This window comes from Somniosus microcephalus, chromosome 31 (genome assembly GCF_052327205.1).
Source record: "Somniosus microcephalus isolate GS21.2 chromosome 31, FLI_Smic_1.0, whole genome shotgun sequence".
Classification (NCBI taxonomy): Eukaryota; Metazoa; Chordata; class Chondrichthyes; order Squaliformes; family Somniosidae; genus Somniosus; species Somniosus microcephalus.
In genome coordinates this window covers 13,864,864-13,887,175 of record NC_141017.1, presented here as the reverse complement: position 1 = coordinate 13,887,175, position 22,312 = coordinate 13,864,864, and the positions used below count along the sequence as shown (strand labels likewise).

General features: G+C 48.4%; 2 protein-coding genes across 6 annotated transcripts in view; one reads left to right on the top strand and one right to left on the bottom strand.

Moving 5' to 3' along the window:
- Positions 1 to 637: 637 nt before the first annotated feature.
- nxnl1 (nucleoredoxin like 1) overlaps positions 638 to 22,312 on the bottom strand; it is a 42,453-nt gene continuing 20,778 nt past the window's right edge. The window contains exons 2-3 of one of the 3 annotated variants that reach the window (XM_085971560.1): positions 7,170 to 7,528; positions 638 to 1,804 (exon numbers count right to left, since the gene is read on the bottom strand). In XM_085971560.1, coding sequence (XP_085827686.1) covers positions 1,528 to 1,804; positions 7,170 to 7,495 — 603 coding nt within the window. In that variant the 5' untranslated portion in view covers positions 7,496 to 7,528 and the 3' untranslated portion in view covers positions 638 to 1,527. Of the gene's footprint in view, positions 1,805 to 7,169; positions 7,529 to 19,450; positions 19,580 to 22,312 lie in introns of all 3 variants that reach the window. The other 2 variants (XR_015074313.1, XR_015074312.1) reach the window with 2 other exon arrangements.
- Positions 18,097 to 22,312, top strand: part of tecrb (trans-2,3-enoyl-CoA reductase b) — a 74,481-nt gene continuing 70,265 nt past the window's right edge. Inside the window, exon 1 of one of the 3 annotated variants that reach the window (XM_085971556.1) lies at positions 18,097 to 18,203. In XM_085971556.1, the coding sequence (XP_085827682.1) occupies positions 18,189 to 18,203 (15 nt within the window). In that variant the 5' untranslated portion in view covers positions 18,097 to 18,188. The remainder of the gene's footprint in view (positions 18,204 to 22,312) is intronic. The other 2 variants (XM_085971558.1, XM_085971559.1) reach the window with 2 other exon arrangements.

The window sequence follows — 22,312 nt, the reverse complement described above, 5'->3', positions numbered from 1 at the left end:
GTCACTGTCTGGCCTTTTTCACCCCAATCGCGCCTCCCAGCTTCTCGCAGTCCGGTGCTTTCCTCCCCGGCTGTGGCTGAGTTTTCCGTGGCTTATTTATGTTTATATCTTCCCGCGCCTTACGATCCCGGTCGCAGCGCCTCGTGGTCGCGGTATTTGTCCGGCCTTTTTTGCCGTCGCGGCCTAGTCATCTCACGACGCTCCCCAGCCCGCTTGTACCGCGGCTTCTGCTCCACGCTGCCCCAGTCTTAGCGCCTCTGGGCCCGGCTTCTGTCCGGCTCCTTTCCCCCTCGACCGTGGTCGAGTGCACCGCCCTTATCCTCCGTTTATTTGTTTCTATTTTCCCTTTACTCACAGTCACCGTGGCCGACTTGCTTCTCGTGTTGATCGGCTCACTCACCACCGTGGCAGAAGGGACAATCCGTGCCTGTTGCTGATGGAAGACTTCGTGTTTGAAATCTTCCTCCTTTCTTGGTCTGCAGACTCGAGTTTTCTCTCAGCAAAACGACGAGGGCGGGTGCCTCTTCTCGACGCTCGTTTACTTCTTCAGAAGTATTGTTGCCGCAGGGTAAGATCGAACTCGTCGCCACTGTAAAGTCTGTGGGTTGTATAGCGAAGTAATACACAGACTACAAGAGTAACTTAAACAGGACTTTACTATTCGAAGGTCAGGGCGAATCTGCCCAATAAATTCTGCCACAGCACTTATATACCGGTGTGGTCACCGTCGGTATTACAGTATACAGCAGCCAGGATAAAGTAGTGCCACACCTAAAATAGTTCTCTTAAAGGTGGACGGTTACATACAATAGTTCTCTTAAAGGTAGAACAGTTACATACACTACACATCTCACGGAGTTTACCAGCAGAATCTGTTTTTCCAAGAATTTGCTGGGAAGAGATTGCTAGGATCAACATATATAAATGCCTTGTAGACTGATTCCAGTTCTATTGTATAAGTATTGTGCTGTTTGGTATCTTCTTGCATTTTTTTTTTGCATTGACGTATAATTTTATTTGTAAATAAATCTGGCTGGGTAGTTTAGCCTGCAGTCTGGCGGTGTGTTATTTCCTCCCTTCTGAGGTGACATCGCGATTATAGTGGGTGACGTAAGAAAACTACTAGGCACTTGGTCTGAGTATTAAACAAGGCTTTAATCAACTGTTTTTCAACATGGAGATCTAGTTGTGTCCTTCACTAGTTCCTGTTAAAGAATGTCCTGCACAAGCTGGGCCCATGCCCGAGTATTTATACTCTCCCTGGACAGCGCCACCAGCAGGCCGCCCAGTATTATTACATAAGTCATTTTCACATGAATGACAAGATTCATGTCAGCGGGAATCCCACGTATTCTCCAGCGCACGTTTTACCGCAGTTTGGAGTTAATTGTTACATCTGGGCTATGCTAACACATACCAGTGGAGAATAAAGATTCGGGGGGGGCGGTCTGTTACGGAAACTGGATACAACCCTGGAACATGCGGAACGTGTCGGGAGGGAGCTCGGGCAGTAACACTAAATGCTGCTCACTCTGTTTCACGGGCTTTCTCCTCGCCCATCTTCTTAATCCTGTACTTAAGCTGCCTTAAAGGGTGTGTCAGACTCTTCCACGTCCAGTCCTCAAAGTCTTCTGCCAGAAGAAAGTTCCTGTCGATGACCTCAGCTGCTTCCCACCAGTTCTTGAAACAATCCACTCCCAGTGTGGAGATCTCTGCCACGCCGTTCCTGGTGATGAGGTCTCCGTTGGGTTTGAGAACAACGATGCTTGGGATGGCCTTGATGTTGTACTTCTTCTGTAACTCTCTGGAATACAAAAGGTAAACATCTATTGGGGTCCATGCCACCTTACCGGATCGGCTCCTTGAAGGAATGAACGAGCATTTATACCGTGCATGACGTCCCAGAGCACTTCACAGCTAATGAACTATTTTTGAACTGTGGTCACTGTTGTTTTGTAGGCAAATGAGGTGAATGGGTAAAAGATCCCACGGCACTATTTGAAGATCAGTAGCGTTCTCCCCAGTGTCTTAGCCAACTTTCATCCCTCAACAAGATCACTCAAAAATCTATCACATTGTTGCTTGTGGAGTCTTGCTGTGCACAAATTGGCTTCTGCCTTTCCTACATTACAACAGTAACTACACTTCAAACGTTCTTCATTGGGTGTAAAGTGCTTTGGGACGTCATGCGCACATGCCAGGCGCTATAGAAATCCAAGTTCCTTCTTTCTAAATAAAGACCACAGTATTAGCACGTTGGGAGACGGCACAGCCGGTCAGTGGGACACTGGAAGAGGCAGGACGAGAAAGGCATTCGTCACGTCCCTTGTATATCATAACTAGAATCATAGAAAGTTACAGCACAGAAGGAGGCCATTCGGCCCATCGTGTCTGTGCCGGCCGAAAAAGAGCTCTCCACCCTAATCCCACTTTCCAGCACTTGGTCCGTAGCCCTGGAGGTTACGGCACTTCAAGTGAATATCCAAGCACTTTTTAAATGTGATGAGGGTTTCTGCCTCTACCACCCTTTCAGGCAGTGAGTTCCAGACCCCCACCACCCTCTGGGTGAAAAAAATTCGCCTCAATTCCCCTCTAAACCTCCGACCAATTACTTTAAATCTATGCCCCCTGGTTATCGACCCCTCTGCTAAGGGAAATAGGTCCTTCCTATCCACTCTATCTAGGCCCCTCATAATTTTATACACCTCAATCAAGTCTCCCCTCAGCCTCCTCTGTTCCAAAGAAAACAACTCCAGCCTATCCAATCTTTCCTCATAGCTAAAATTCCCCAGCCCAGGCAACATCCTCGTAAATCTCCTCTGCACCCCCTCTAGCGCAATCACATCTCATACCTTAACATCTAGCTCTATTTTGAATAATATTTTCCTCTCTAACCATCACATGTGACAGATTATTCCAAATATTTCTCACTCTTTGAGTAGAGACCTGCCTTATAGTGGGAAGAATTAAATTTACTTTACACAAATTTAAATTTATATCCTCTGGCCCCATGTTCCTTAATTTGAAATAATATTTTCAGTTCATTTATAACATTTAATACTTTATAAACTCCCCCAGACTCCTTAAACTTGTCCCTGGTTTTTAAAGCTTGACGTTTAATCTCTCTCTTTAAAGTTCATTCCCTTTATAATTCGGACTATTCCTGTTGCTTTTCTCTGCATCTTCCTCCATGTTTGTTTGCCTGTATGTTTGATGAAGGTGGGGACCATGTCCGAACACATTATTGCTCATGCTGTCTGTCTCCTGCAGGGTAAACATTATTTCTGTACACTTCCATTCATTTGTATTTTTACAACGAATCATTTTTGCCAGACGTCATTTTTCCCGGCACTAAATTTAATTTGGCATTTGTCTGCCAGATTGGCAACATTTTTTGCTGTGTCTTCTGTCTCTGTTCCTCTTCCTGTTTCAACATTGCCAGCCGGTTTGAGACAGTTACATTTGCGTTTATTATCCAGCCCGTGTAGATACATTGCCGGCTGGCGGGGTGGGCGCTGGCTCTCTCTCAAGAGGGAGCTGGACCGGTTCCAGACAGGGTCAGAGATCGCATCGTATAGAAGGCATGTGTCTTTATAGACAACACTTGGTCCGTCTGATCTCCTGGACTGGATTCCATCACCTCGGGGTCTAAGAGGAATTTTCCAGGGTATTTTATCCCTGGGTTTTTTAAATCTGTTTTTCACTTCTCCTAGGAGATTACATGGGGGGGGGGGTGGTGGAAGAAGTGTCCAGTCACGATACTCCAGCCATGGTGTGTGGGGCAGGCTCGATGGACCACCTGGTCTTTCCTGCCCGACAATTTTGTATGCCCTCAGCTTCTCCCCTGCTAATTCACCATCCACGGGCACTGCCACCATCCTGGTTCATTTTGTCTTTTCTGTGGTTCTCGTCTTCTCAGTCTCGCTTAACTAACCTGGCCCCTACATTAGCTCCTGTACTGTACACTGCACCGTCACAGTATCTCGTGTTCAGAGACTAAGCTCGTAACCAATAGCTGTGACACAGTTTCCAAGTTGGATTTCTGTTGGATTAACTTCTAAGCAATCTCTCTCTTTGCAAAAGTGCTTCAGACATTCTTTACAACTTCCTTCGGACAGTTTGTCCTTTCCAAGGAAGCTTCCTGGCACTTCCTTGGAATCTCCTTGTGCTTTGAATAGAAGTGGATGAATTGCCTGTCTTTCCTATAATTTAAATTCTACAAGCCCACTTCCATGGGATCAAACCTCACAATCCAAATCCAGAGTAAATACCAGAAGCAGATTGAGAAATGTCCAGCCGACAACCTTTAACCTGCCCCTGGGCTTCTTCCCACCGTCCACTCAGTCTTGCATCGTGGTCACTGGTGTGGTGCTTGTAACAAACTAGAAAAGACACCAGAGCTTCAAAACATGTGGGGGTAGAAATTTGTGTGTGCCCATTTGTGGGAGGGGGGAGACACAGGGAACAATCCCTGCAACCTGAATGGTGAGGCTGCCTCAGGGCAAACCAGTCTTGCCGCGGGGGTGTCAAATAGGAGTTAGGCCTCTTATTTGCATATGCAAAGGGACTGCGCGATGATTTTTTTTGTTCTTTCCCAATATGGTGGGCGGCGAACCTCTGGACGGAACTGTGCACGAGCTTCCTGCTCGCCATAGTGAGCGCTTAGTAGGCCTGTTAGAACCCAACAAATGTTTAAACCGTGGTCTGTATTGATCAGCCATTTTAATAAACTGCATGCAGCTGTCAATCATACAAATGTTTCTGGGTCAGAAGGAACAGTGAGGTAACTTCCCTTGCTTAAAAATGGATGCAAATTTGCACCAATATTGATGCAACTAGTTTGCCTTGGGTATTGGAAATAGTGCACTCACCCTGACGTGACCTGATCCTACTTGATTTCCAAGTTCAGGTCATTGCTCTAGCCAGGCTTTCCCCCAGCGCAGGCCCATTCCTGACAGGGTCTAGTACCTGGAAGTGGATGAGGAAAGTCAGCTGTTGGTGTAGGCCGGAGAGTCCACAACAGTGATAACAGCCACCAGAAGCAGCCCAAAGTCCTCCAGCCCGGAGATTCCTATTAAAAAAAAAAGGATTCCACTTGGCCTCTATTGTCCTCCCTTGGCCTTGCCGCCTGCCTCTCATCCGAAGGTGGGGGGTGGACCAGGTTCCAGGTCTGATTCATGCTTCTTCTGGGTGTCCTTCCTGGTGGGCACCCACCCAACGTGCCTGCAGGAACATGAGGTGGAAGGCCCTTAGACCTCTCCCTCCATTTGCATAGCTGCCCCAAGCTTGCACCTACTCCCGTGCTAACAGCAGCGCAGCTCACCTTTTAACAAACTTAGGATGCCATATTCAAGAAGTATGAACAATGGGTACGTAAACTTCATAGTACGTTCTAGCTCAGAAACAGGCCATTCAGCCCATCAGTCTGCACTGGTACTTTCTCCCTAGTCCAATCTCACTCTCATGATCCCCATGCTCTTTAATATTCCTGTCTTATTCCCTTTTAAAGGTACTTTGGAAATCTGCTTTAACACTGGTTTGTGGCAGAGAATTCCGCATTCTAACTGCTCTGTGTAGTGGAATTTTTACCTCCTTTACAGTCCCCACCACTTATAGCGGGCACGTTGGTGTTAACGTGATTAACCCGCTATACTTGTTGGACGCTGTATCGCCTTTTTACAGGGATTGAGACCTTCCTCGCTGGTGGAGGACTGAGAGCAGCGAAGGGGCCGTACGCGCGCGCACACTCACTCTCGTGGCCGGGCACCGCTCCACGCCCGTCTGTTTCAGCTTCTTCCCTTCACCGGAGGTCAGATTCTCTCCGCAGTGAGCAGACTCTGCCCTGGGCTCGAGACTACTCCCCCCACCACCCCCTGAACTGATCGCTCTGCTCATCTCCAGCGTCGGAAGAAAACATTCCCTCCTACATCTACTGGCTGATGAGTGAACTCTACGACCCTACCGACCACCAAATTGCCGACCAAGTTGTTGTTGTTGCCGATTTAATAAAACTCATTGAGATCCGAGAAGAAAAGCATACACACAATGATCCACGGAGGGATTTCAATACAAATACAACAACAACTTGCATTACTATAGCGCCTTTAACATAGTAAAACGTCCCAAGGTGCTTCACAGACAAAATCTGACACTGAGTCACGTATCAGGAGTAGGTGACCAAAAGCTTGGTCAAAGAGGTAGGTTTTAAGGAACAGCTTGAAGGAGGATAGAGAGGCGGATATGTTTAGGGAGGGAATTCGAGGGCTTAAGGCCTTGGCAGCTGAAGGCACGGCCGCCAATGGTGGAGCGATTAAAATCAGGGATGTTCAAGAAGCCAGAATTGGAGGGGCGCAGAGATCTCGGAGGGTTGTGGGGCTGGAGGAGGTTGCAGAGATAGGGAGGGGCGAGGCCATGGAGGGATTTGAAAACCAGGATGAGAATTTTAAAATCGAGGTGTTGGCAGACCGGGAGCCAGTGTAGGTCAGCGAGCACAGGGATAGGCGCACCAACGTCAGTGTTCTCGCTCAGGCCAACATCCCCAGCATCGAAGCTCTGACCACGCTCAATCAGCTCCGATGGACGGGTCACATTGTCCACATGCCCGATACAAGACTCCCAAAACAAGCGCTCTACTCGGAGCTCCGGCACGGCAAGAGAGCCCCAGGTGGGCAGAGGAAACGCTTCAAGGACACCCTCAAAGCCTCCATGGAAAAGTGCAACATCCCCACCGACACCTGGGAATCCCTGGCTCCAGACCACACAAAGTGGAGGAGAAGCATCCGGGAAGGCGGTGAACACCTCGAGTCTCTTCACCGGGAGCAAGCGGAAGCCAAGCGCAAGGAGCGCACGTCAACCCAAGCACCCCACCCACCCGCCCCTTCAACCACCGTCTGCCCCACCTGTGACAGAGACTGCAGGTCCCGCATTAGACTCATCAGTCACCTGAGAACTCATTTTTAATGTGGAAGCAAGTCATCCTCGGTTCCGAGGGACTGCCTAAGAAGAAGGAAGAAGATGGGTGAATGGGACTTGGTGCGAGTTAGGATACGGGCAGCAGAGTTTTGGATGAGCTCAAGTTTATGTTGACCTATCGTAAAGCTTCACGATCTTGTAGCATTCTATCAGGTCGCCCTTTAACCGACCCTGTTCTCGTGCGGCGCCACCTTTACCTTTTGTACTTGTCCCGGAAAGGTAAGAAGAGCCACTTCCTGTGCAGTGTCCTGAGGTATTGCTGCTCCTTCGCCTCGGTTTGATCTTGGGAGACGTACACTAGCACCAGCTGAGCGGCTCGGTCTACGTAATACTCGTCCAGCAGCTGGTTGGAGAAGTCCTGCAGCGCGGGGGCGAACTCCTGGCATCGCGGGCACTCCCTCGAGCCAAAGTACAGCAGCACCAGCTTATTGCGCACCGCGCGCTCCAGCTGCTGCTGGGTGTCCAGTTGGTCTCTGTCTCTGTTGTTCTGTATCAAGGTTATTCCGTTGAACAGGTCCACCATGGTGATCAACCGTCTCCACAGCAGCCTCTGTCACTAAACCAGATTTACCCAATCAGGATTACTATTAATCTTTAATTAAGCTACTTTAATTCTCCGTCCCACCCTGACCTTTCTGTCCTTGGCCTCCGACACTGTTCCAATGAAGTTCAACGCAAGCTCGAGCAACAGCACCTCATCTTTCTACTGGGCATTTTAGAGCCTTCCGGTCTCAACATTGAGTTGAACAACTTCAGACATATACAAGCCCACTGACTCCCACAGCTACCTGGACTACACTTCCTCCCACCCCGCCTCCTGTAAGGACTCTATTCCATTCTCCCAGTTTCTCCGTCTCTGCTGCGCCTGCTCCGACGATGCCACCTTCCATATCTCTTAATGTCTCTTAATCTATCTCTGATCTTCCCTTTTTGTTTTTTCATCCCCTCCCCCTTTTCCCAGCCCCCACTCGCTTTAAAATCTATCCCTTTTCCTGCTTTTTTTTCCAGTTCTGACGAAGGGTCTTCGACCTGAAACGTTAACTCTGTTTCTCTCTCCACGGATGCTGCCCTGGCCCGCTGAGTTTTTCCAGCGTTTTCTGTTGTTATTTCGGATCATAAACACCGCTCCCATTTTCTCGGACAGCGGCTGCTGGTAATGGTTCTGCTGTAACCATTTTCACCTCCTCTGGACCCATCTTTTGTTTCTTTACTTGTCCTATTACCGCCCCCTTTTGCCTTGCACCATCATCCCTTTTGTCATTTACAGAGAGATACATAGAACAGAAACAGGCCATTCAGCCCAGTCTATGTCGGTGTTTCTGCTCCACACCAGCCTCCTCCCACCCCTCCTCATCTCACCCCATCACCATAACCTTCGATTCCTTTCCCCTTCATGTGTTTATCTAGCTTCCCCATAAATGCGTCTATGTTATTTGCCTCAACTGCTCCACATTCTAACCACTCTCTGGGTAAAGAAGTTTCTCCTGAATTCCCTATTCGATTTATTAGTGATTATCTTATATTGATGGCCCCTATTTTTGCTCTCCTACCTTCTATCCTATCACAGCCCTTTCCCTTTGCCCGTTCCTCCCCACCCACCCCCTCCCCTTTCCCCTGGCTCTGCATTTGTTTATAAACTGTTACATCTCTAACTTCTTCCAGTTCTGATGAAAGGTCATCGACCTGAAACATTAACTCTGTTTCTCTCTCCACAGATGCTGCCTGACCTGCTGAGTGTTTCCAGCATTTTCTGTTTTTATTTCAGATTTCCATCATCCTCAGTATTTTGCCTTTGTTTTACTATTAATCTGCTGGTTTAAACTCAATATCCTTCTAATAATAAGCCGCACTCAAGGACCACTTTATCAGTCACCTTCTTCTTCTTCTTAGGCAGTCCCTCGGAACCGAGGATGACTTGCTTCCACACTAAAAATGAGTTCTCAGGTGACTGATGAGTCCAATGCGGGACCTACAGTCTCTGTCACAGGTGGGGCAGACGGTGGTTGAAGGGGTGGGTGGGTGGGGTGCTTGGGTTGACGTGTGCTCCTTCCGCTGCCTGCGCTTGGCTTCCGCTTGCTCCCGGCGAAGAGACTCGAGGTGTTCGGCGCCTTCCCGGATGCTTCTCCTCCACTTTGTGCGGTCTTGGGATTCCCAGGTGTCAGTGGGGATGTTGCACTTTTTCAAGGAGGCTTTGAGGGTGTCCTTGAAGCATTTCCTCTGCCCACCTGGGGCGCTCTTGCCTTCTGACAGGGACATGACAAACAGAGAAAACCATCAATGGCTGCAACAGAGACAGGTTGGGAGGTGAAGGCACAGTGCTGGCTTCTTACTAACACTGTGCACGTGAGTTATTTCCCCATAAGGGACGGTTTATCCTACTCTGTGCTCAGACTGATGTGTTCAACGCCAGATATTCCCAATCTTCTCAAAAGGCATTTATCTTTCTATCCTCAGGATCTGTGGGTGTCACTGGCAAGGTCGGCGTTTATTCCCCATCCCCCGTTGCCCTGAGGCGGTGGTTCTGGGCCTTGAACCACTGCAGTCCGTGTGGTGATGGAATTAAGCAATTTTTTTTTTTTTTACAGCCAATTGGCTTGCTCGGCCACTTTCAGAGGGCATTAAGAGTCAACCGCATCATGTGGGACTGGAGTCTCAGCTCTAAACCGCAGCACCTCCCACTCCGATCGCCCCCGCTCAGTGCTTCCAGCCTGCAGCGGGGAAAGAGTTAAACTGACATCGCTGGCAGTTTCACTGAATGGTGTAATAAAGACCATCTTTTTCTAAGTTGCTGAATTGGCAGTGGAGATAACATAGCCGGACATGGAACCATAAGAGGCCTAAGAGGATGTAAGTGCTGTTCTGGCAGGAAAGTAAAACAATGAAAGAGACTTAGAGAGGCAGGAAAGGAGGACAATGAGTCAGAAGTACAATGTTGATGAGACCCATCTGGCATAAACAAAGGTCATAGGTGCAACAACATCTTGGGGGATAACGGACGATAATAAAGGCGGTACTTTAATGTAACGCGGCATAGGCAACCAATCGGTGAAGATGCATGCGGGCCAAGGTCCAATCAGGTGGCAGGAATGAATTTTGACGTGTGTTGTAATGTATAAAAATGTAGTGTTTGCTGTACCAATTTGGAAAGGTCTGACTAAGACAGCAGACTGTTTCCCCACCGGTGCAATAAAGACAACTTGACTATCGATCTAAAACCTTGTGTCGAGTGTTGGTTTAAAATACTCCACAACACAGCCCCAATCTCTGCTTTAATTCTCCCTGCCCTCCCATAACCCAGGCTTCTTTCAGTGCACCTACCCACATCACCTACACGCACCCCTCAGCCATGCCGCACTCGTCCCACACCCCAGGCTATAACCGTTATTGCCAATGAGATTTCCTTTGAGAATTTGGGTTGAATGGGGAACATGGCAATCACACTGCGTTGTGAGTGCTCACTAGTGTAAATGAGAGTAGTGCACCGTCAGAGCACCCCTTTGACAATGGATTCGAATTTTTGGGTGATTAAGAACAGTTTGAAGTAGAAAGTTAACTGAATTAGCATTGAGATAATGAACAAAGAGCACATATTTGAAATGGGAAAAGAAGGGGAAATGGCTATTGTCAATGAGGTTTCAATTGAAAGAAATAATTTACATTTATATCGCGCCCTTCACGACCTCAGGACATCCTAAAGCCAGTGAAGTACTTTTGGAGTGTAGTCACTGTTGTAATGTTGGGAAATGAGGCAGCCAATTTGCACACAGCAAGATCCCACAAACAGCAATGTGATAGTGACTACATAATCTGCTTTTGGTGCTGTTAATTGAGGGTTAAATGCTGGTCAGGACGCCGGGGAGAACTCCCCCTGCTCTTCTTCAAATAGTGCCATAGGATCTTTTACATCCACCCGAGAGGGCAGACGGGGCCAAAATTTAATATCTCATCCGAAAGACGGCACCTCCGACAGTGCTGCCCGCCCTCAGTACCGCACTGGAGTGTCAGCCCAGATTTTGTGCTCAAGTCTCTGGAGTGGGACTTCAACCCACGACCTTCTGACTCAGAAGGCGAGAGAGTGCTGCCCACTGAGCCATGGTTGACACCTGATGGAGTGGAGTTGGGCTGGTACAAGCCATTACTATTTAACTATGAATGGGAAACAAGCAATTCACATCAGATCATGAAAAAACTGTGGATTAAATCAATGGTGCCCAGGATTTCTCCGCTGGAATGGACAAGTGGATTGAAAGGTTTGGATCAGTGAAGAGAGTCTAAGCATTAATCCAAACTGGTACAGGAAACTCTTCTTTATCCGGCACCGATGGGACCGGCGTGTTGCCGGTTGATCAAAAAGTCTGGATGACAGAGAGGTATACTTACTAAGGTACGAGAGCCCCGTACACGGCCACAGATCCAGGCGTCCCTGTTGCATGGCAACAGGTGCAGGAACCCCGGTTACACGGCCACGGATCCAGGCGTCCCTGTTGCATGGCAACAGGTGCAGGAACCCCGGTTACACGGCCACAGATCCAGGAACCCCGGTTACACGGCCACTAATATGAAGTAAAACTTACCTGAACCTACTCCTGAATTTTGCCGGTTAAGAGAGATTTCCGGTTATTTAGGTGCCGGTAAATCGAGAGTTTCCTGTACCTGTAATTTGAATTTGCAGTGGGACTGGAGAGTTAAGAACGAAAGACTTTCATTTCTACAGCGCCTTTCACAAATTCAGGACATCCCAAAGCGCTTTACAGTCAATGAAGTACTTTTTTGAAGTGTAGTCACTGTTGTAATGTAGGAAACGCGGCAGCCAATTTGCGCACAGCAAGCTCCCACAAACAGCAATGAGGTAATGACCAGATCATCTGTTTTTGTTATGTATAAAATAGTGCCGTGGGATCGTATACATCCACCCGAGAGGACAGAATTCTCTTCTGAACGAAATCTGAAATAGATAGAAACGTGAAAAGTAGATGGACGGTGAGTTTGCACAGAGGAAGAACTATTGCCAATAAATTCAACTGAGAGATGGGATCGGAAGGGGGGAATGAAGATGAGATAGTGGATTGTGACTAAGTACTGAGCTCGGAATCCCCTGCAGTGCACAATCAATCCCTTTGACAAAGATCTGGAGGAAGGGATTGGAACACATAGTGGGGTCCATAAGAACAGATTGGAGTCCAAGATGGTAGCAGTAATTTGAAACGGCAAATTATCAAGGAATGTGAACACATGGTTCGGTTTAAGAACAGCAGCTGTAATGGGAGTTTGCATTCTCTCCAGCAGCTGTTGCCAATGAGGTTTCTGAATGAGCAGCCATGTTAAGCTCTGGATTTGGGTTGGGTTAGTAATAAAAGTGACGAATAGCATTGCTGCTTAACTACGAATGGGAATGTAAAGATGGCAAGTGAACGATGAGTAATCACTGTGCATCAGGACCGCACAAGGAATCTCTGTGCACATCGGATTGGAAAGTATAGCTTAGAGAATCCAAATTAGTGATGATACCTTCAATTGGCAAAAAAAAAGGAGGAAAATGTTTTGCTACGATCTAACCTCTTGGAAATGTGCCTTTGGACTAATCAAAGCCATTGCCAACGAGGTTTAAGCTGAAGGAGGAAGCAACATGAGATTTTGACTTGCGAAAAAGTACTCTGGCTTGAATGAGAACTCTGTACAGAGCCTGCAGAAGAACTGAAGATGTAGATTGGCACTTTGGTTGGAACATTTAAAAGAAAGAACAAACTAGCATTTATATAGCACCTTTTACATGCTCAGGACCTCCCAAAGTGCTTCACAGCCAATGAATTACTTTTGAAGTGTAGTTACCGTCGTTAAGCAGGCAAACGTAGCAGCCAATTTGTCTTTCGCAGGGTCCCACAAACAACAATGAGGTAAGTGGCTAGTTAATCGGTTTTGGAGGTTGCGGGATAAATGTTGGCCGAGGCCAGGGGCAGCTCCCCTGCTCTTCTTTGAATAGTGTCATTGGGATCCTTTACACCTAAACAGGCAGTCCGGGGCCTCAGCTTAACGTCTCATGCAAAAGACGGCACTTCCGACATTGCTGCACTCCCTCAGTACTGCACTGGAGTGTCAGCCTGGATATGTGCTCAAGTCTCTGGAGTAGGACTCGAACCCACGACCTTCTCACTCGGGGGTAAAACCGCTACAAAATGAGCCAAGCAGACACCTTGATATTACAACTAAAATGATACATAGCATTGTAATGTGACTATGAGTGTCATAGAAACATAGAAGATAGGAGCAGGAGTAGGCCATTCGGCCCCTCGAGCCTGCTCCGCCATTCAATGAGATCATGGCTGATCATCCAAACTCAGTACCCTGTCCCTGCCTTCTCCCCATATCCCTTGATCCCTTTAGCCTTAAAAAATATATCTAACTCCTTCTTGAATATATTTAATGAATTGGCCTCAACTGCCTTCTGTGGTACAGAATTCCACAGCTTCACCACTCTCTGGGTGAAGAAATTCCTCCTCATCTCTGTCCTAAATGGCTTACCCCTTATCTTTAGACTGTGACCCCTGGTTCTGGACTCCCCGACCATCGGGAACATCCTTCCTGCATCTAGTCTGTCTAGTCCTGTTAGAATTTTATAAGTTTCAGTGAGATCCCCTCTCATTCTTCTAAACTCCAGCGAATATAAGCTTAATCGACCCAATCTCTCTTCATACGTCATTCCTGCCATCCCAGGTATCAGCCTGGTGAATCTTCGCGGCACTCTCTCCATGGCAAGAACATCCTTCCTCAGATAAGGCGACCAAAACTGCACACAATACTCAAGGTGTGGTCTCACCAAGGCCCTGTACAACTGCAGCAAGACATCCTTGCTCCTGTACTCGAACCCTCTCACTACGAAGGCCAACATACCATTTGCCTTCTTAACCGCCTGCTGCACCTGCATGCTTACCTTCAGCAATGAATTCCAAGCTCTCAATCACCCGGTAGACTATCTCTGACCAAGTCCTCGTTTCTCTTAGCATCCATATCCCCCTGCCTTTCACAACCCCACGACACTTACTGTCTACCCCATGGGAAAAAAACACTCTTCCACAGCTTCCTCAATAATTCAATCTCAAACTCCCAAACCCCTCTCCTCTGGCCCACCACCAGCCACGGCACCTCAGCTGCTGTTCCTCTGCCTCTGCCTTTAGTTGGTTACCACCAAATCCTCACCCCTGACCTTCTCCCACTACAGTCACCATTAGTCCAAGGGCTGGAAAACTCAAGTGCACTGGGTGCATGGATGGTCTAGTGTTCTGTCACCAGACTGGGTTTGATCATGTTAAGCATTGCTGTGCCTTTCTTTCCTCAACTAAGTCCTCCTACTGACTCCAACATCATCCCTGAAGACCAGGACAATCTAACCCATCCTTTTCTCCATGACAAAGCACCTCCTCCAACTCCTCTTGCCTTCATCTGCAATATTATCTCCAAGACTGAGATCATCTGTGCAGATTCCGCTGTCACTACCTACCCCTTCTTTCCCATTGTCCTGTATATACCTCTGTACTGTATAGAATCTTCCCCTTGTTCACCCTGTGCTGCATATACACTGTCCTGTGCATACCCCTGTGCTGTATATACATTGTCCTGTGTACACCCTGTGCTGTATATACATCGTCCTGTGTATACCCTCTGCTGTGTATACATTGTCCTTGTATACCATGTACTGTATATAGTGTCCTGTGTATACTCTGTGCTGTATATACATTGTCCTGTGTACACCCTGTGCTGTATAAACATTGTCCTGTGTACACCCTGTGCTGTACATAGTGTCTCATGTACATCCTGTGCTGTATATACACTGCCCTATGTACACCCTGTGCTGTATATACACTGCCCTGTGTACACCCTGTGCTGTACATAGTGTCCCGTGTACACCCTGTGCTGTATATATACTGCCCTGTGTACACCCTGTGCTGTACATTGTCCTGTGTACACCTTGTGCTGTACAGACATTGTCCTGTGTACACCCTGTGCTGTACATAGTGTCCCGTGTACATCCTGTGCTGTATATACACTGCCCTATATACACCTTGTGCTGTACATTGTCCTGTGTACACCCTGTGCTGTACAGACATTGTCCTGTGTACACCCTGTGCTGTAGTGTCCTGTGTATAACCTGTGCTGTATTTACATTGTCCTGTGTACACCCTGTGCTGTATATACATTGTCCTGTGTACACCCTGTGCTGTATATGTATTGTCCTGTGTATACCCTGTGTTGTATAGACATTGTCCTGTGTACACCCTGTGCTGTATAGACATTGTCCTGTGTACACCCTGTGCTGTACAGTGTCCTGTGTATAACCTGTGCTGTATTTACATTGTCCTGTGTACACCCTGTGCTGTATATAGTGTCCTGTGTATAACCTGTGCTGTATATACAGTGTCCTGTGTATACCCTGTGCTGTATAGACATTGTCCTGTGTACACCCTGTGCTGTACATAGTGTCCTGTGTACACCCTGTGCAGTATATACACTGTCCTGTGTACACCCTGTGCTGTATATACATTGTTCGATGTCATCGAATTACAGTATGCAGATGACGCTTACGTCTGCGCACACTCGGAGGTCGAACTCCAACACCTTCTCCGAAGCGTACGAGAGCAGGGGCCTTACACTAAACATCCGTAAGACAAAGGTCCTCTACCAACCTGCCCCCACCACACAGTACTGCCCCCCGATTATCAAAATCCACGACGAGGCCTTGGACAACATGGACCACTTTCCATACCTCGGGAGCCTACTGTCAGCAAGAGCAGATGTCGGTGATGAAGTCCAACACCGACTTCAGTGTGCCAGTGCAGCCTTCGGTCGCCTGAGGAAGAGAGTGTTTGAAGACCAGGACCTCAAACCTGGCACCAAGCTCATGGGCTACAGAGCAGTAGTGATTCCCGCCCTCCTGTATGCTTCAGAGACATGGACCATGTACAGCAGGCACCTTCTAAGCACTGGAGAGGTACCACCAATGCTGCCTCCGCAAGATCCTGCAAATCCATTGGCAGGATAGGTGCACCAACATCAGTGTTCTCATTCAGGCCAACATCCGCAGCATCGAAGCTTTGACCATGCTCGATCAGCTCCGATGGACGGGCCACATCGTCCACATGCCCGATACGAGACTCCCAAAACAAGCGCTCTACTCAGAGCTCCGACACAGCAAGAGAGCCCCAGGTGGGCAGAGGAAACGCTTCAAGGACACATTCAAAACCTCCTTGAAAAAGTGCAACATCCCCACTGACACTTAACACTAAATAACATCACGATATACAAAGTCCCATAACCATATCAGAAATCAATTAAAATTTCTAGTAAACCAATTTTAACCAGAACCCGAAACTTCTTCAACAAAACAAGTAAATACCAGTTCTACGCCTGGAAATCCCTGGCCCAAGACCGCACAAAGTGGAAGCCAAGCACAAACAGCGGAAGGAGCGCACGTCAATCTAAGCACCCCACCCACCCGCCCCTTCAACCACCATCTGCCCCACCTGTGACAGATTTGTAGGTCCCGCATTGGACTCATCAGTCACCTGAGAACTAATTTTTTGCGCGGAAGCAAGACATCCTCGGTTCCGAGGGGCTTTTAAAAAAATTCGTATATGGGATGTGGGCATCGCTGGCAAGGCCAGCATTTATTGCCCATCCCTAATTGCCCTTGAGAAGGTGGTGGTGGTGGTGCCTCCTTGAATCGCTGCAGTCCATGTGGTGAAGGTACTCCCACAGTGTTGTTAGGGAGGGGGTTCCAGGATTTTGACCCAGCGACGATGAAGGATCGGCGATATACTTGTAAGTCAGGATGATGTGTGACTTGGAGGGGAACTTGGAGGTGGTGGTGCTCCCATGCGCCTGCTGCCCTTGTCCTTCTAGGTGGAAGAGGTTGCGGGTTTGGGAGGTGCTGTCGAAGAAGCCTTGGTGAGTTGCTGCAGTGCATCTTGTAGATGGTACTCACTGCAGCCACGGTGCGCCGGTGGTGGAGGGAGTGAATGTTTAAGGTGGTTGATGGGGTGCCAATCAAGCGGGCTGCTTTGTCCTGGATGGCATTGAGCTTCTTGAGTATTGTTGGAGCTGCACTCAACCAGGCAAGTGGAGAGTATTCCATCACACTCCTTACTTGTGCCTTGTAGATGGTGGAAAGGCTTTGGGGAGTCAGGAGGTGAGTCACTCACCACAGAATACCTAGCCTCTGACCTGCTCTTGTTGCCACAGTATTTATGTGGCTGGTCCAGTTAAGTTTCTGGTCAATGGTGACCCCAGGATACTGATGGTGGGGGAACTCCCTACCTAACAGTGCTGTGGGAGTACCTTCACCACACGGACTGCAGCGGTTCAAGAAGGCATCTCACCACCACCTTCTCAAGGCCTATTAGGGATGGGCAATAAATGCTGGCCGTGCCAGCGACGCCCACATCTCATATATGAATTTTAAAGAAAGTCCCTCGGACTGCCTAAGAAGATATACATTGTCCTGTGTACACCCTGTGCTGTATAGACATTGTGCTGTGTATACATTGTCCTGTGTACACCCTGTGCTGTATAGACATTGTGCTGTGTATAGTGTCCTGTGTACACCCTGTGCTGTGTATACAGTGTCCTGTGTACACCCTGTGCTGTGTATAGCGTGTGCTGTGTATAGTGTCCTGTGTACACCCTGTACTGTGTAGTGTCCTGTGTACACCCTGTGCTGTGTATAGTGTCCTGTGTACACCCTGTGCTGTGTATACAGCGTCCTGTGTACACCGTGCTGTGTATAGTGTCCTGTGTACACCCTGTGCTGTGTATAGTGTCCTGTGTACACCCTGTGCTGCGTATACAGTGTCCTGTGTACACCCTGCGCTGTATACACCCTGTAAGCCCCACCCCCTTTAAAGTACGATAGCAAAATACTGCGGATGTTGGAAATTCGAAATAACAACAGTACAGCTGCATCCTCATTGGCTGATCTGGCAGGCTGTCCTCCCGTTCTAGTATTTTCTGATTGGTCCGCCTGGGGAGTCAATTCGACTCATTGGCTGGAACGGGAAATCAGGACATTCCGCTTTGATTGGCCGACCCGGATCACATCCCGTGCGCTGATTGGCTGGTTGGTTAAATTGGCCGCAGTGCCCGCCCTTTGCGTATCACGTGATCGGTCTGGGGCCGAAGTCGGTTAAGGGGTCGGGAGCTCGTACCGCTGCCTCACAGCCGCCGCCATGAAGCATTATGAGGTGAGTGCCGCTGGAAGCGGGCAGGGTTTGAAGATCATTGTGATGCGGGGCTCTGGCAGTTCTGCAAGGCGGGGAGAGGTTCGGGTGAAACCCGCCGCCGGGAGTGGGCGCCGACTGGCCGCCATACCCGCGCATGCGCGAACTCGGCGGCGGGGGGCGCTGCTCGGTATTGCGCAGGCGCGACTCTGAACAACTTCACTGCGCAGGCGTGGCTCTCGACACCCCCATACTGCGCAGGCGCGGCCTTCTGGATCACCCAAACTGCGCAAGCGCGGCAAACCCCCTTGCCGCGCATGCGCATCTTCACAGCTGTGCCGAGGTGGGATGGAGACCCATTGGGGAGTTGGGTTTTGGTTTCTAGGTTAGTGGGAGGCTAAGAGGAGACAGAGGCTACGCAGTGATGGACTACCTCAACGCCATTATCTGATCTGAACACTTGCCTCAGCTTATCTGCTGCTGAAACCCTCATCCATGCCTTTGTTACCTCTAGACTTGACTATTCCAACGCACTTCTGGCCGGCCTCTCTCATTCTAGCCTACGTAAACTTGAGGTCATCCAAAACTCGGCTGCCCGTGTCTTAACTCGCACCGAGTCCCGTTCACCCATCGCCCCCTTTGCTCGCTGACCCACATTGGCTCCCGGTTAAGCAGCGCCTCGATTTCAAAATTCTCATCCTTGTTTTCAAATCTCACCATGGCCTCGCCCCTTCCTATCTCTGTAATCTCCTTCAGCCCCACAACCCCCCCGAGATATCTGCGCTCCTCTAATTCTGTCCTCTTGTGCATCCCTGATTATAATTGCTCCGCCATTGGTGGCCGTGCCTTCTGTTGCCTGGGCCCTACGCTCTGGAATTCCCTGCCTAAACCTCTCCGCCTCACTACCTCTCCTCCTCCTTTTAAGACGCTCCTTAAAACCTATCTCTTTGACTAAGCTTTTGATCACCTGCCCTAATTTATCCTTATGTGGCTCGGTGTCAAATTTTTTGTCTTTAAAATACTCCTGTGTAGAGCCTTGGGATGTTTTACTATGTTAAAGGTGCTATATAAATACTACTTGTTGTTGTAATTCCCAGTCTACTGTTAAAATGCACTTAATGCAGCTCGAATTCTTTTCCTGTAGAGATGGAATGCAAGATTGTTTCACATGGTGGTTTGGTCTCCGCACATGAATTTTGAAATCTATTGTGCTCTTCTGTCTAACGCCAGAGGGTGGGTCCCTGAGTGCTAGCCAGTCTCCAATCACTCACCCAAGTTGCCCATCTTCATGTGTGAGTCTCGACAGTGAATGTCAGCCGGCTATCTGATCCCGCAGGATCTTGCAGCTGAGCCTGGTCCTGTTGTTGTCCAACTTTGACATGCAGGCATTTTCCACCAGTCTTTGAAAGAAAGAAAGACTTGCATTTATAAAGCGCCCTTCACGACCACTTTACAGCCAATGAAGTACTTTTTTGAAGTATAGTCACTTGTAATGTAGGAAAATGTGGCAGTCAATTTGTGCACAGCAAGCACCCACAAACAGCAATGTGATAAATGATCAGATAATCTGTTTGTGATGCAGGTTGAGGGATGAATGTTGGCCAGGAAACTAGCAGGACTACCCTGCTTGAATATTTCCATGTGATCTTTTATGCCCACCTGAGAGGGCAGTCTGTTTAACGCCACCTCCGACAGTGCAGTACTCCCTCAGTATTGCACTAAAGCGTCAGCCTAGATCATGTGTTTTTAAGTCTGTGGAGTAGGAGTTGAACCCATGACGTCTAACAGAGGCGAGAGTGCTACCACTGAGCGAGAACAATTGTGCCTCCACTTTAACTGGGGCTTTGGTGCAGGTCGTTTTTTGTTTATCTTGGTGAGGGATGTTAATGCTGGGAATGGAGCACTTTCCAGATATCTAGAATCATGCCGCACAGAGGGAGGCCATTCAGCCCATCGTGCCTGTGCCGGCTCTTTGAACGAGCTCTCCAGTTAGTCCTGCTGTCCTGCCCTGCCCTTTATAGCCCTGCGAATTTTTCCTTTTCAAGTATTTATCCAATTCCATTTTGAAAGTCACTATTAAATCTGCTTCCACCGCCCTTTCAGACAGCGCATTCCAGATAATAACTACCCGCTACGTAAAAACGTTTCTCCTCGTCTAGCCTCTGGTTCTTTTGCCAATTATCTTAAATCGGTGTCCTCTGGTTACCGACCCTCCTGCCAGTGGAAACAGTTTTGCCTTATTTACTCTTATCAAACCCCCCCCCCCCCCCCCCCCATAATCTTGAACGTGTTTATTCAATCTCCCCGTAAGTCTCTCATCCCTGGTACCATTCTAGTAAACAACCTCTGCACCCTCTCCAAGGCCTTGCCATCCTTCCTAAAATATGATGCCCAGAATTGGACACACTATTCAAGCTCGGAGCCTAACCAGTGATTTATAAAGGTTTAGCATAACTTCCTTGATTTTTGTATTCTAATCCTCTATTTCTAAAGCCCCGGATCCTGTATGCTTTTTTTTAAACCGCCTTATCAACCTCAAGCACTCCTAGCTCAGGGGCGGCACGGTTGGATGCAGAGTAAAACTCTCGCTACACTTCCCTTGGCAACGTGCCTTCTCGCTCTCCTCGGGGGCGCTCTGAATGCATCAGTGTGATTTATTATCTCCCTTTCTCCCCAGCTAACACAGCACAGACTGGGACTTGAACCTTGAACCTTCCTGTTCTGTATGGTTCAGTACCACTTGATGCATTTACCCAGTACAGGAAACTTTCATTTTAACCGGAGGTTAAATGTCCGGAAAGCTCTATCTACCGGCAAAATTCAGGAGCCGTTTCCTATAAGTTTTTTTTACTTCTTGTTGCTTTTTTTTTCCAGTCAGGCTCTGCAAGGTCTAGCTGAAGCTGTTGCTTAGCTACAGCGATGCTTTTAAGCTGCGGCTGACTGTTTGTTTTGAAGCAACAGGGTTTGTTGATTCTCACGGAGCTGAAAAGCTCCGTATGTTTTAACATTAGCGCTGGTTTCTACGGCAGTTTTGATGGTACGGCACCAGCTCGGTCCCGTCAGTGCCGGATACCAGAAAGTTTCCTGTAGTTCCTCAGGGAATATAGGAGGGGGGGGGAGGGGGAGAGCTGCTCAGTTCCTTGTTGCAGTGTGCTGTACCCCAAGAGCTGCTGGCCAAATGGAGCCTGTGAGGGGATGTGTTGTGCAGAACTTGCGATTATTGTGACATTTCACACTGTAAACTGGGACAGCGGCCATGCTCTAATCGCAGTGTCACTGGGCTGCACTTTCAACAAAGGTTCAATAGATTGATTCCTGGGATGAAAGGGCTGTCTTATGAGGAGAGATTGAGTAGATTGGGCCTATACACTCCCTTTAGAAGAATGAGGGGTGATCTAATTGAAACACAAGATTCTGAGCGAGATTGACAGGGTCGATGCCGATAGATTGTTTCCCCCCTGGCTGGAGATTCTAGAATTAGGGGGCACAGTCTCGGGATAAGACTGAGATAAGGAGGAATTTCTTCACTCGGAGGGCTGTGGATGCTGAATGGTTGATTGTATTCAAGGCTGAGATGGATAGATTTTTGGACTCTAGGGGAATGTGGAGATGAGGTAGAAGATCAGTCGTGATCTTATTGAATGCTGGAGCAGGTGCGAGGGGCCGAATGGCCTACTCCTAATCCTTATGTTCTTGTCTTATGTGACACGAGGAGCAGTTCTCTAAACTGCTTGCTGGCGGGCAGCCTCTAAGCAGCAGCAGTAACAGGGAGCCGGAAGATATCAAGTGATGGACAGCCACGGAAGGGGGAAGGAAACATTCTTTAAATTGACATCCGCACTGGAAGAGACTCTCGTACCTGTGCCAATTGCAGCTCTGTTACCAAAGCTGTGCAGTCTAATTGCATTTATTGCTTCCCTGCTCTTTTCCAAGTGTTTAAATCTCTTTTTTTTTTCTTTTTGAATGTGCTTGGAGTTTAGTAGCCACTTGCGATGCATTCCGAGTCAAGGTCATAGGTTCAAGTCCCACTCCAGGGACTTGAGCACATAAAGCTAGGCTGACACTCCAGTGCAGTGCTGAGGGAGTGCTGCACTGTCGGAGGTGCCGTCTTTCAGATGAGATGTTAAACCGAG